Source organism: Pipra filicauda, unplaced genomic scaffold (assembly GCF_003945595.2).
Source record: "Pipra filicauda isolate LSUMZ 115617 unplaced genomic scaffold, ASM394559v2 scaffold358_size1319798_pilon, whole genome shotgun sequence".
NCBI lineage: Eukaryota > Metazoa > Chordata > Aves > Passeriformes > Pipridae > Pipra > Pipra filicauda.
In genome coordinates this window covers 440,881-455,282 of record NW_024104485.1, presented here as the reverse complement: position 1 = coordinate 455,282, position 14,402 = coordinate 440,881, and the positions used below count along the sequence as shown (strand labels likewise).

The 14,402-nt window shown below is 41.2% G+C and overlaps 1 protein-coding gene and 1 long non-coding RNA gene across 5 annotated transcripts in view; one reads left to right on the top strand and one right to left on the bottom strand.

Annotated features, from left to right (window-relative positions):
• Positions 1-2,072: 2,072 nt before the first annotated feature.
• Positions 2,073-14,170, bottom strand: LOC120323853. 3 transcript variants are annotated; one of them, XR_005564748.1, is made up of 6 exons: positions 14,075-14,170; positions 11,266-11,443; positions 6,428-6,544; positions 4,577-4,631; positions 3,164-3,190; positions 2,073-2,283 (listed from the first exon to the last, which is right to left on the bottom strand). It is a non-coding gene; the product is annotated as an uncharacterized LOC120323853 (long non-coding RNA). The 3 variants fall into 3 exon arrangements; XR_005564749.1 differs by lacking the exon at positions 6,428-6,544; XR_005564750.1 differs by lacking the exons at positions 6,428-6,544; positions 11,266-11,443.
• Positions 13,613-14,402, top strand: part of PIK3C3 (phosphatidylinositol 3-kinase catalytic subunit type 3) — a 68,185-nt gene continuing 67,395 nt past the window's right edge. The window contains exon 1 of one of the 2 annotated variants that reach the window (XM_039384476.1): positions 13,613-13,697. Coding sequence is in view for 1 of the 2 variants with exons in the window: in XM_027712644.2 (XP_027568445.1) it covers positions 14,264-14,331 (68 nt within the window). In the remaining variant the exon portion in view is untranslated. Of the gene's footprint in view, positions 13,698-14,224; positions 14,332-14,402 lie in introns of those variants that run through there. The other variant, XM_027712644.2, reaches the window with a different exon arrangement.

The following is a 14,402-nucleotide window of genomic DNA, read 5'->3' as shown; positions in this document are numbered from 1 at the left end:
GAAAGAATGCATCATCTTTTTGTACCAATCTAATCAGGAACACTTTTGCCATGTCCATTTTTCTTTTTAAGTCAAAAGAGGCACAGAAGAGATTTAGTTTCATTTTTTTTTTTTTTTTTTTTTTTTTTTTTTTTTTCTTTTTTACATGTATTTTTTTTTCAATTTTTTTTTTCCCTTCCTACTGGATATGGAGAAAATAAAACCAGCCTCGACTTTGCTAAGCCTCTGACACAGGTACCCTCACTACACATCTCACAGCAGAGCAGCTCATTTCAACCCTGTTCTTTAAGTACCATCTAGTGGTTACAAATATATTTGCATTTCTGTTGTTGGAGGATCTTCAGATTCAGATTCCTGTATCGTTTAGAGCTGAACTAGCATTTTCTGAAATGCAATAAAAAGCAACACTCTTCCACTTATTATTCCTCCCCTTTTTTAAAAGAACATAAAATCTTCATGTCTTTTTACCCACCTTGTCTCAGTCCCACTGCGAGCAACTTCAGAGAAAAAAGGGCACAAGAAAAATGTAGCTGTGCCTTTTTTTCTTTTACATACAGAAGATAAATGTCAAACCATGATCCTGCATTACCTTATATAGGTAATTTTTTTCCATTGAGGCCCCGACCCATATGTCTCTGAATATGCATTTGAGAATTGGCCTTCAATTTGAGCCATTTATTACTTTTGAAAGTATTGCTCCATCTATCTGCCTGTCTTAAATTAATATCTCTCTTTGTGTGTTCCCCTTTCCATATTGCCTGCCATCTGTTAAGTGATCACTGAGAGATAAGCCTGGTTTGCTTGTTCGATCAGTTATTCTGCTTTCTATTTCAGTGGACATTGGTTAAATGTACCCATGGTGTTGCTCCCCCGATATCAGCAAAGTTACACCATGAACAGGGAGAGGTGACCTCCTCTTCTCCACCAAATCTATGTGATTCTCTTCCAGTACAAGGCTCTGAATGTCAGTCCCCTTCAAAGAATTGTTTTGGAGAAATTAGGTTTTGTCTCATTCTAAAATAGGTGTTTATGACAGTTTACATGAAAATGTTGGCTAAGGCACCTGGCTTCCCCCCTGATTACAAAGGTTGCTCATCGATGCAGGTCAGATGGGGCCCCTGGACCATGACTCAGTTCCTTGCCGTCAATGTCCAGCATTGGTCACGCTCCTTACGGAAGAGCCCTCAGGAGACCTCTCCTCTGCCTGATCAGGGCTGGAGGGAACAACAGCAGCTCAAAGGGCCCAAAACCAGGTATGATTAGTTGAGTCCTGGCGTGCTCAGGCTTTATGTGCAGGGCAGAGCCGTCAGGGCAGCACGTGGAGCGAGGGGATGATGCTGTTCACCCAACTGCAGGCTCCAGGACTGCCCCAGTAACTCCCCAGGAGCCTCCAGCAGCCCTCACTGGCTCCTTACCGGCTACAAGGACAGCCTGAACACCAGCCTGGGCATAAACATCCCTAGGTGTCTAAATTCAAGTGTTTTACTTACACACAATATCCCACTCAATACTTCAGTCAGCTAAAATTTGGCAAGACAAATTCCACCACAGAAGGTTACTAATTTCACCTTGTAAGTCTAACTGGCAAGTGATGTGAGAAAAATAAAGACAATAAAACATTTATCATTCTCACACTGCCTCAGCACGGGTTATTACCCTCTCTGAGTTTGTCCCCACAAACATTCAATTTGGTGTTTGTCACAAGTGATGGAGCAGGATCCCATAAAGAAGGTCCTGCTGCTGATGGAAAATGTTTCTGTTCCTGGTTCTCAGTCTCAGCTGCTTATTTCCTCTCCTCCACACAGGAGATTTCCAGCCAGATCTGTGTGTAGCCATAATCTAACTCTGGAGATATCAGGAATATGTGCACGAGAAGAATTCTTATTGTGACAGTCTAAAAAGTCAATAAAGTTCCTGAGAAAAGCATCATTTAACTACTTTCCATTCGAAAAAATTTAGAGATTCCCCCCTTTTCCTGTAAGAATACTACTCATGCTGCTTGTATCATATATCATAAATTGCTGCCTAATGTTGAGCTGTGAATTTTCATCCTAGAAATTCCACTGGAGACATTTTGACATGAGCACAAGATTTATTGCTGGGCAGCCAGTGGATCTGATGTCTGCGATGACAGATATTCTTTTTTCAAATGAGTATAATGACACTGAAAAGAACAGGATCAAACAATGTCCCTGAAGTCTTTTTCTGTGAGTTGCAGATGTACCCACAAGCAGATTTCTGAGGAATCCCCATCAGCAGAAGCAGCAGCACCATATATGTTCACTAAGCAAGAAAAACGTACATGTTTGTTTTATCAGGCAAATGTATTTTCCCTGTAGGGTTGGGGGCAGGAAGGTGGGATGTGGAGACCTTAAGCTAAACTAGCGACGAGATCCTGCTCTTACACAGGAAGATATGGCACATCCGTGGGCTACAGCACATTTCTGTTACGTTACCCAGAGTGAATAGTTTATTACGTATCATTACCTCTGAACAACAGATAATCAATTTGGATGTGTCCTTATTTACCTGGACAAACACTGGAAGGCTTTGCAATTTAATGGCCTAACTGTTTGTTAGAACAAATAGACCTATTCAATTCCGAGATCACAGTCAATCTGACGGTTTATAGCTGGTTGGTTTCTGCTTTCAAACTGTGAAACTCTGATTTGTTTTCAAGGTGTAAAATTAGCAGTAACATTTTCACATGCTAACAGATAAGTCCCTTATTGAAACATATGACTGCACTTGCTCATTGCAGAGTGAAAATAGCTTTGCTCAAAACCCCAGCACAAAGCCTGCGGCCTGCCTGAGTTTCACAAAAGCCCTGAAGTGATACCAGGTGTGAACCGGCCCAGGCGCTGGCTGTCTGCTCAAGAGTAAATTTCAGCTACTAATTTACAGGTTGGAGCAGGATGTTTTCCACTCGTTATTAAATTATATTATTTGTATACAGCTCTGCAGAGTAGCAATGGAGTGCTTGAACAGAGCATGGGTATTTAAAACAGTAATTCTTCATTTCATCTCTGAAATGATTAGCCTTGGTAAATCATACCAAATCCTGAAAAGGGTTGTTAAATCATCTCCCCTTGGTTTAGTAATATATTCCACAGAGTAATCACACTAGTGTAAATAATCACAAGATTAAAAAATGAAGGAATACCTGAACTCAAACCTCTGGCTGCAGATCCTTGAAACCAAGGGAGTGGGAACAGCATACAAGGAAGGGAAAAGCAGCAAGAGAAGAAAATATATTGGTTATTTTTTCTGTTTAGTTGGGTAAGCCAAATTAAATCCTCAGATTCAGACAGCCAAGGCAAATTTTGAAAATATCAAATCAAACTACAGTGAGAGAGTTGAAGATGGAAAAAAGTCTGGCAAATGGAACATTCTGTAAATCTGGCCAGTATGGCACGAGTTGCTGTTTCCAGTCCAAACATCACCTTATCCAGCAATATCCCAGCATGAATCTGCTTGAGAGACTTACTGGAGTTTGGAATTATAAAAATTACACCTATTAGGATGTACTGAGAAATACATGCGGAGTATACGTGACAAAGGAGATACTCCAGAACACAGTGATCAAAGAGGATGCTTCAAAGTGGCATGTGAATGTTTCCAGCCCTCTCTGTCCAGAGGACACCTCCACCCAGATGTGCAATTTATCTGCACCTATCTGCATTTCTCACTGTTTTTCTTTAACTTGAGTATCATTTGTTCCTACAAGGAGAGGTAATTATACAGTAATAATATTATTTTCCTGCCTTGACATTGCCCCTTTTGCTTTAAAAGTCCAGTCTCTTTCAATCTCTCCACATAAAATAGGTTCTATATTCCCTTGAAAATTTTAGTAGTCCTTCTCTGTAGACACTCCATTTTGGATTTCTCTTTTTGTGGCCATTAGTGCCTGCAAGGTCCTGACAGAAAATTCCTGTACTTGCCTTTCATTTAGTTGCATCACTTTAATGATTTGCAGACATCACACAACTTCTATAAAACCCAGGTTTCTCCCCCTTCCTCAGTGATTGCTGATGATCTATTTACATCAGAAATGGTTAAGTTAAAATTCCTCCAAAGCTTATGAATGATATCAGAGAATTGGTTGAAAAGGGATCTTATCAGCAACCTGAAGGAAAGATCCACATCCGGCACAATATTTTTATAAAGTCCATTTACATTGTGGCTATTTCACCCTTGACCATGCTGAGATGGACTACTTTTTAATTCATAAATATTCCCACTTAGCTCATAGAAATTAAATATAACAATTTTCTGAAATGCGTGTTACTTAATCACCAACCTACAGAGAGCAAATGCCTTTCAGTTCCCAGTGATACCTCTAATACCTCTGCTTAAAGACTTGATTACCTAACAACAAAGCTAACACATACTGTCACTTAGATTTTCACATCACAAAGCTTCTAAAGCCCTAGATTTTTTTGTTTGTTTGTTTGTTTTCAGCTCTTGACATAAGTGCATTTTCGGTTCAAAGTTTTCATCAAATGAAAAAAAAAAATCCACAGTGTATCCTTCTCCTTCTTATTACCATTAACATTAATATTATCATTGTCATTACCTGACACAGAAGTAAGTTCTTTTGCTTCTTACTAACGCTTCTTGCCTTGGGATATCTGTGAATGACATAGGAGGCTTTTACTGGAGGTCCTGAATAAACTTCCAGAAACATTTTTGGACCGTGATGCTGTGAGGATTTATTCAGTTATTGCCAGGGATCAATCTTTAAATTAACTGTGCCTTTATAGTACTAAAATTCTGCTTTTTCATTAATGACATAGCTTAATTGCTTCACAATCAGGGGAAAAAAATAGAAATAAGAATAAAGAAAAAAAGAAAAGCAGCAAATACCTGCCTGACTTAACCACATTAAGCAGCATGGTGCAGAATATAACTTAACAGTCCAGTGAACTGTCAGTGGCAGAAGTAATTGGAAATTGGTGGGATAGTTCTCCATGTGATGGGGATAGGAGTTTTTCATGCCTGTTTTTAATGGGCAAATAGCTCTCAGGGCAGCTTCATATTCTGTCATTAATTTGTAAAGATCCTTTATAACGTAGAAAAGTTAAGATAGCAAAAAAAAAAAAAAAAAATCCAATTACATGTTTAATGACTTGGCATTTGTGGTAATGCTATCTAGCACTAATTCACCTGTTAGAAAACAGTCTATCTTTTAGCCCCTGGGGTTAATAGAGTGCAAAAGCCTAGTCTTATCAGAGGGTGGGAGAAAAGTGAGTAATTTTTTCCTACCAATAAGAAAGAAAAGCAAGAATGACAAAATCGATTACGAATTTTCAACTTGCTTTTTTAAAGCACAGCACTACTATTTATTAAACGCTTTTTAAAAGGAAATAATGTATTTATAAATGCTGGTGCCTAACTGGTCCTTGGGATTTTGCAGAGGCATGTGGGACTCCTTTCCCTTTGTGCCCAACATGAGCACCCACCGGAGTGAGGTGTATACTCAAATCTTGTCTCGGTGCTGCAGTGCAGAGCCTGCCCTCGAGAACAAGGCCTGCTTCACTTCTACATGGAAATGGGATCCGTAATCAAAAATACGGTTTGATCAGTCAATAGGTGGATGGATGGATTTATCTTGGCCTCAGCTGTGTGTTCATAACCACACTGAAATCAACAGCGGATGCTTAAATGGAACTAAGAGAATTTGTTCCACAACAGCATAGAAATACAGCTTATGCAAACATACATATTCATTTACATGTCTCCCTTTATCAGCCACTGCTTTATTTGCATCTCACGCTGCATAAAAGGTTAGCAAAGGCCTTTGTAATGAACACTTCCATTTTAAAACATTTAAATAGTCTGCAGTATAAATCGCATATTCTAACTGACTGCTCTGGTGTGAATTTCTAAGTCCACTAAAAGGAAAAGAGGCAGCATTTACCGTGTTTATGCAACAACTTCTTTGCTTAATACCAGATTTGTCTGTGTCGTGGCTAAACTAGGATTAGCAGCAGAAATACTAAATGATGTTAGAATTCAAACAATTTTGTGTAGTCCATGTAGAACATGGAAATACTGGTAATGTAAAAAAACCCCGAAAACAAAAAATAAAAACCCCAAACAAAACAAACAACTGCCATCGGTCCAGTCTCTAAAACCAGGAGTTTAACATTAAAGATAAGTTCTGTCTAATGGATGGAACACAAGCCCTGAAATCAAGGCTTATCACCCCTGTTCCTGGTTTGTGGTTCATCTGTCAGGAGCGAGCTAATCAAGGCTGAATACTGAGCATCCAGATTACTGAAATCCAGTGATTTCATCTGGAATTACGTAACCTCTGTGTTTTCTGAATAAGAATGTCTATAACTTGTACCTGAACCCTTTCGGGTCAATAATGGGTTTTGTCCTTAATCTCAGTTGGAGCAGGAAACATTGAACTTTATATTACCTGTACTCCATCATCTCTCATCTGTGGCACAGAAGATACAAAATTCAACACATCTTGAAAAATTTGGATGTGTCTGATGCTTAGAGAATTAACACTTCCAGTGTGCCATTCAGGGATCTGGAGGTTACAGAGAAAATGCATTTATTTCAGCTAAGGGAGGGGATTCACCCTATTTAAAATTAGCTTAAAGAAACAGGGCTTAATACAAGTAGGTCATGTAAGTCAATTTTTTGAGAAAAACAGGACTGCAAGTGGTGGTACGCCCTGACCTCACACAGTTATTGAAGGTAGGTGTGATTATATTGCTCTTGAATGTTACTGTTGCCTTACCTTGACTCTAATGCAAGGGGAAGCCAGCCCAGACAAGGTAAAATTATGTATCCCAACATAACAATTTAAAGAAATTAACAATCTTTTTTTTATGGTCTGAATCCTTATTTGGATTTGGAAGCTATGAAAATAGAGTCTTCTGTAACTGGCTGGATGGAGTGATGGATGGACTGTAACTGCATGGATGGATGGATGGACTAAATTTTGTCTTTCCTGTATGGTCAAAACTTATGTTCGTGCTTTTTATGTTTGCTATTTTCTTTAAGGTGTTATTATTGTTGCTTCTTATTTAGAACAACCTAAAAGAGATGTTCAGCTACTTTGCAGAAGCATGGGGTGCAGAGTCAAACTTGTTTTCCCTAAGTTAGTTGAAAGTGATGTGCCCTCATTCCCATGGCAAGGAACATTTCCTTTAGTGCAGCTGACAAGTTTTTCAAGGTGTTTCTGCACATCCTGTAGGGAAAGCAAATTGTCATCAAAATTGAAAATTCAGAATATGTTTTTTTTTTCCCTGAAGGTCCTTAGGGCTCTTGAAATGCTAAGCAGAAAACTGAGCTCAATGCATATGGAGGAGATTTTCATATTTTAAAAGTCAGACAGAGTGTCAGCCAGCAGACGCAGCAACTCCAAGAATCTTCAAAAAGGCAGAAGCAGGAAAGTTTACTGCTTGTTCCGCGGACACATTATTTTAGCCTGTGTTCTGCAGATTGAGAGGCAGATTGCCTAAGGTCAGAGGGTGACCCTGCCCTGCAGCTTGAGTATTACTCCTTCTTTTTCTTTTTTTTTTTTTTTTAAGTGCAAATTTACATTTGGCTGCAACCTGCCTCCTTAATGATGGATCGGCCTTTTGTGCAGGTATGAGCTCTGATTGATGGGGCACAGGGATAGGAGAGGAGAATGGAGCAAACAAGTTTATAAATTTGACATAAGATTTGAATCGCAGCAGGAACTCTGCCAGTCTCCTTAGGCATAAAATTGGACTGGCTGGAGATAGATACTGCATGTGTGATGTTTCAGCACTTATTGCTTTCATAATATCTTTACTTACTCAGTTAACAGACTACTGAACTTGCAAAATCTGGCAGACCAGGGGTTTTTTCTTTAAAACAAATTTTACAATGGGGGGAGGGAAAGAAAGAACTGAAAAAAATAAAATTACATACCAGGTCTTCATCTGGGGTAATCTAACACAATTTACTTGATTTCACTGGAGTTACACTGACTTTCCCTAAGTGATGACCTGCCTCAGTATTCTTATTTTAGTTTAGCTTTTTTTTTTTCCCCCTTCTGAACAGGCTGTGTTGACATTTCATGTTTCCTATTATTATTATTATTATTCCTTCTCCTTTTTTGTTTTGGGAATTATATGGCTTATTGACTAAACAGCATTAGAAAACTAAAGTTAATGGGCCAAACTCTTCCCTAGTGTAACTTTATTGAGTTCAAGTTGTATAGAGTTGAATGAGTTCAGGGACTCCTCCAAAGGGGGTTATTGCAGAGGCTGATTCTACAACAAAAGGGAAGTCCACAGCTTTGTTGTCATTTCAACGCAAATTAAACATTGCAAGAAGTCCAGCGCTTCGTATTTAGCTGATGGGATGAAATCTGAGTGTACTGAGCACAAAACCATAAAATCATACCTTGTTTTAATGGATTAGAACAAATACTTCAATATTATTAAGAATTCCTTTAATAATACACCTGTTCATGTCTAATTGTTCCATGGAGAACTCTGAGTTGTATGGCCAACCAGAATGACCATCTTATCCATCATTATGCCTGGAGAGATTTTAAAGACATGTAGATGTGGTACTTGGGGACATGGGTTAGTGGAGGGCTTGGCAGTGCTGGGGGAAGGGTTGGACTTGAGAATCTTAAAAAGGTCTTTTCCAACCTAAAAGATTTTGTGATTTTTAAATTCTATCAGTGGCAACTGAGGGAGGGGCTGACTGACTGGCATGACAAATGCCCCAGGAGCAAGGTGAGACTCTTGTGGTTGTGTCAAAATAAAGAAGGTGGTTTCTAATCAGCACATTACAAGGACAACTTTGTTCCAAGGCTAGAACTGTGAGAACAATCAGTTTTTAGATCCAAATGATACTACAAGGTTTGAATTTAACTCCAAAATAACTGTTTTTTGTGGACACAATATCATTCAGTATCTACAGTATAAGAATCAGTGACCTTTTAATGCCCTTGTAAATAAATATAAAACATATATTTGAGGAACGGAAAGGTGTGTTCTTTTCTAAAACTCCATTCTTATCCCTTTTTAAAGGAAATACAACAACCACGAGCTAAACACCTCTCCACTGTGGTTCTGAAAATCTGGCCATTGCAGTGGTATCCAAATAGCAGAAACTCTCTCTGCTGTACATCCAGCATGTAAAGTCTTTCTCAGGATATTACTAGAGGGAAAAAAGCAGTTGCCAAGTCAGTTTTGTTCCAGTTCATTAGTGACCGAAAGTCATTATCGTCTGACAGATGTACTAAGGGTTATGTATAGTTCCTAGTTGTCTCAGTCCAGTTTTTAGTGGACAGATGTCCACACTCAGAAAAGACAAAACAAGTCTGACAACAGAGCAACTCGGCTGAAAATCTTCACCAAGAACGTGGGCCCTGGCTGAACATCTGAACTGATCAGTCCTCTTGAGTATCGTGGTAGTCCCAGGGGCAGAAAATAGATGGTGTACAAGGAATCAATGTCATTCTCTGGAAGATGGTATATAGTTCTTGGTAGGATTGAGAGGTTACATATTTCTCTGTGGTTATCAATCGAATATGAAGTGCAAGTGATAGTTCTGCTTCAAAACAAGAAAAATAGCTCCATTCCCTCCAAAGAGAATTGTGTCAGTAGCAGACCTCTCTATTGCTCCCACTGTTTTCTCGATGCTTCACCTCACCAGACTTCTGGGACCTGACAAACTATCAGACTGAAAACCAGAAAGGGATGGGGGAGATTTTAACGCATGAGCAAAGCAATGAAAAATGTCAATCTCCTGCTTGATATATGTTTTCCAATTACAAGAATGGCATGATATTAGCAAATAACTAAATCTAGGTGTTGCTAACCAGTTACTAATAGTCTTCATGAAAAAAAAAAAATAGATTCCTCTTTGTATACTTTGCTCTTAAAGACAATGTAAATGCTCACATGTGTTGAGTTAAATTTGTGTTTCAAGATCAGACACTCAGGTAAATGTTAGGTCATTACAGAACATGTGGCTGGGCTGTGCTGTGGCAGAAAGCCAGAGCCTGTCCCACCGCCAGAAGCAGGGAAGACTTGTGGGGCAGCCAGGTCAGGTCCAGACCTGGGCATCAGGGATCTCCGTGGGGATGGGTCATTAGTGCAGGAGCGGGATTTGGCTCAGTGGAGTCCATACCTGAACCAGGTAGGGCTGAGGTGGAGCACGAGACTGATTTCTATGGCCCTGCTGGGACACAGAACTCCTTGAAATGGGGTCCTGGGCCATAAGCAGGTGACCAAGGCCTATTAGTCCCTCACATTGCTTTCAATTTCACCCAAAGTACAGAAGGGACAGATGCCCCTTCTCCTGCTGGCATGACAAAGGTCAGAATTTGCTTCACAACGCACTTGGAGCATCAGCACTCTTGACACTCTGGTTCACTTCCAGAATTTGTTCTTGCTATCACATGTATGCAGTTGTCTCTACAGTGTTCATGCTAGTTCACTCCCAGACTTCCTTTTGGAATATAATAATTAGTCTCCTTAAAGAAGAAACCCAAGTAGAGTTTCCAGGAGAGTTTGCTTATGGAAGTGCTACAGATCAGCAAAAGGAGAACAGATGCGCCTTGTTTGACAACCAACAGTCAGAATAATTCTGCCCTACTTCGGTGGGCCAGAAACAGAAACGCTCAAACACCAGAAAGTGCCCTCGTGCCAAGCCCTGGATGTGATGCTATAAAGAACTTCCTGTAGGCAGCCAAACAACCCTTATATCATAAAATCATAGAATCACAGAATGGTTTGGGTTGGTAGGGATGTTAAAGGTCACCTTGTTCTAACACCCTGCCATGCACAGGACCTTCCACTAAAACAGGTTGCTCCAAACCACATCCAGATTGGCCTTGAATGCTTCCAAGGATGGGGCATCCACAACTTCTCTGGACAACTTGTGCTAGGACCTCACACAACGTCTGACACTACATCAGCCACTTTGAGCTGGAAAACACACATATGTGTGTTTTGGGCAAGCAATCATGTCTTTTGGGCACAGGAGTGGTCACTGAAGCTTAGAGAAGAGACAGACCAAATATTATTGCAGTTGGGATGTGGATGGACCAGTCTGCAGGGGCCAAGTCAAGAAAGGGCAGGTGTGACTCATGCAAACTATTTGACTCAAGGGCAACAGCCCCCGGTGGCTGTTTTCATCAGTACAGATGATGCCATAAATGCTGAGTGCCCTGAAGGACAGACAGAAGTAGCAGTAGCTCTGTACCAAAGGGCCCCATTCAGCTTTCCTCCGGTGTAGGTGTGTGGCACTTACAGACACTGCTCCTGCTCAGACACCCGTCAACTCCGGCAGGTTCTGTGTCAGCAGCGTAGGCGACGACTCCCAGACATGTACAGTATGTTCATCACTGCCTTTTCCAAGTGCCTCAGTATCCTTCAAGTGAAAAACACTCTTTCTATCTCCGTCTATGGCAGTATCTGAGAACCTATAACTGTAAGGTTATTTATATGAGACAGTGGTATAAAGTGACATTTCTTATTGAAATAGCACCTTTCCTCAATTTTATTGTCAAAAATGTCTTCCTAAACATTTTTCTCTTCTTTTCTTTCACCTAATTTACCTATCTAGTAAGGCACACTGGAATCTGAAAAAGTTAGAAATAAACCACTTCAAAAAACTTTTTTTAATGACGACTTCTGTAATTTTTTTCCTTAGTTTTTTTTTTTCTCTGATAAATAAACAAAAGTTCAACAATGAACTACAAATGTCTGTACTGGAGAGACAGACTGTGAGACTGTTTAACTGATACTACTCATTCGATTATTTGAAAAAGAATCTAATTTTTCCTGAGAAAAAATAATGCCAAAATAGGAACATGCATATTATGGTACTCAACTGTGTACATGCAGAGATAGCTTTAAAGCTGTGAGACTGATTTGTCTTTTAAATTTTTACAGTTTTATGTTTTTCTTTTTCTCCACCTCCAGGAAGAACAATATGCTTATCTATTTTTGTTACGGAAGGCAGAGGTTTTACATAAAAAAATGGGCAGAAACAAAACTAACAAGCAAACGGAAATCAACAAAAAGTATGAGGCAGGTAATAAATGAATGGCAGCTGCCGGGGCTGTTGAAACTGCAAATGTGATCAAAAAGTGACAAATTAAGAAAGAAAAAGTTGGGTAAAAGATCACTTTTCGTGTGTAAAGGAATTTATTAATTTAATTATGTTTCAGTTATGTTTTGGTCTCACGACATGTACCAGTGAGGCAGTGCTAGAAAGCAAAGACTTCATTTTAGTGATATATGGTTCTGGGTCATGGTCTTCTCTAGTGTCCTAATTGTTTTGGAGAAAAAAGGAAGAAAAGACCACCTGGTCATAGAACCTGATGGGAAAAAAGTAGTTTTGAAGTGAAAAAGTCCTTCTTTCCTAAAAAGAAGCATTCCTCCCCTGTCTTGGCCTCTTCCCTCAGAGCTACTGGTTTGCAAGAGAACAGGATTAGCTGACATGTCCTTCCACATCCACCCATTAACTCATTCTTGCTGTGAAAATGGAAGAGAACATGGTGGTTCCAAGTGACAATTATCTTTGTTTTTAGTAAGAGCTATGCTGGGAGAGAGCACCTTTGTCTGGATGCTTCCTCAGGACCAATCCTGCTCTAAGTACAATGAGCTACAGCAAAACAGCACTTTCTATACTTTTGTTTATCAATGCTGAGAATTTCAGCAGCTGTGGTGGAACATAAACCACAAAACTCCTCTTTGTCAGTGTCAGCTGCTTTGCCTATGTTGACAGAATAAGCGTAATCACGGCTGGGCTTCGCGAACGAAGATTTAGGAAGGTTCTACCCACGTCTGTTACAGGCACGCTGGTGGCTTATGAGGCCAATATGAGATAGACATGTCGGATTACAAAAGGCACAGCAGAAAGACTCCTTAGGTGGTGTATTCAGCAGGATACGATTCTTTCTGCGTTGTCTTTTCTCCTCGAAACAGAATAAGCGTAGGATAGTAATAACTACATGTATACAACATCTATATTTTTGTCACTTAAAGATGCCCACAACCTGTATTAATACTCAAAACATTAAAGATTTTTTAAAATCGTATGAGTATTTACAGTATGTAAGTTGGTGGTTTCTGGTTGCCTGTGTCAGATGCAGATGCATTCTGTACTTACATTTTACCATGTTTTCTGTTAAGTGGTGATTGCTGATCACCTAATGCTGCTGACAGATGAGATTTCAGGGAAAAAAACATTAAAAAATGAGAAAAAAATCATCCCAAAGTCAGCATAGTGATAACAAAATAATCACAATAAATTCAGCGATCAACCTGTCCTCTGGTGGTAGAAGGGTACAGCCATTTCTGCTTGGTGTCCTTCAGAGAGAAGAAGAAAAAATTCTTCCTTGTGAGGGGGTTGAGGCCCTGGTACAGGTTGCTCAGAGAAGCTGTGGTTGCCTCATCCCTGGAAGTGCTCAAGGCCAGGTTGGATGGGGCTTGGAGCAACCTGGGATAGTGGAAGGTGTCCTGCCAGTGGCAGGGGGTGAAATGAGATGAGCTTTTAAGGTCCTTCCGACCCAAACCATTCTATGACTGTCTGAAGGACGAGGATGGTGAGAAGAGCCTTGAGGGGAATCCGTAGGAGGAGTGGCTGAGGGCACTTGGTCTGTTCAGCCTGGAGAAGACTGAGGGGAAACCTCATTGGGATCTTCAACATCCTCACGAGGGGAATCAGAGGGGCAGGTACTGATCTCTTCACTTTTATCACCAGTGGCAGGACTCGAGGGGACAGCATGAAGCTGAGATGGGAAAGGTTCGTGTTCAGTATCAGGAAAAGGTTTTTCACTGAGAGGGTGGATGTTTGCAGGAGCAGGCTCCCCAGGGCAGTGGTCACAGCACCAAGCCTGCCAGAGTTCAAGAAGCGTTTGGACAACGCTCTCAGGCACGTGGTGTGATTCTTGGGGTGCCCGGTGCAGGGGAAAGAGTAAGACTGCACGATCCTTGTGGATCCCTTCCAACTCAGCATATTCTTTGATTCTGTGAGGCTGCTAAATTGCTCTAACCCTCCCCGCCCGCAGGCTGCACAGGAGCCCTCCCGCACCCCCCGCCCCCGCTCTCACCTCACCGCCCCTCTGGGGGCTCCCCCCCTGTTGCGCGGGAGGCCGCGGGGGAGGGCGCGCCACGGCCCGGCGGCCATTTTGGTAAAGGGCCGGTGCCGCTCCTTCCTCCATTACTCAAGATGGCGGCGGCGGCGCATGCTCGGAGTGGGGAGCGGTGCTGCCCGCGGGTGCTGAGGAGGAGCGGCGGCCATGGGCGAGACCGAGAGGCTTTATTATGTGTACAGCTGCGACCTGGACATCAACGTGCAGCTCAAGATGTGAGTGAGCGCCGCCGCGGCTCTGCGGGGGAGCGGCCGCTGCCGCCGTGGGGGGAGGCCGGGCCGCCCGC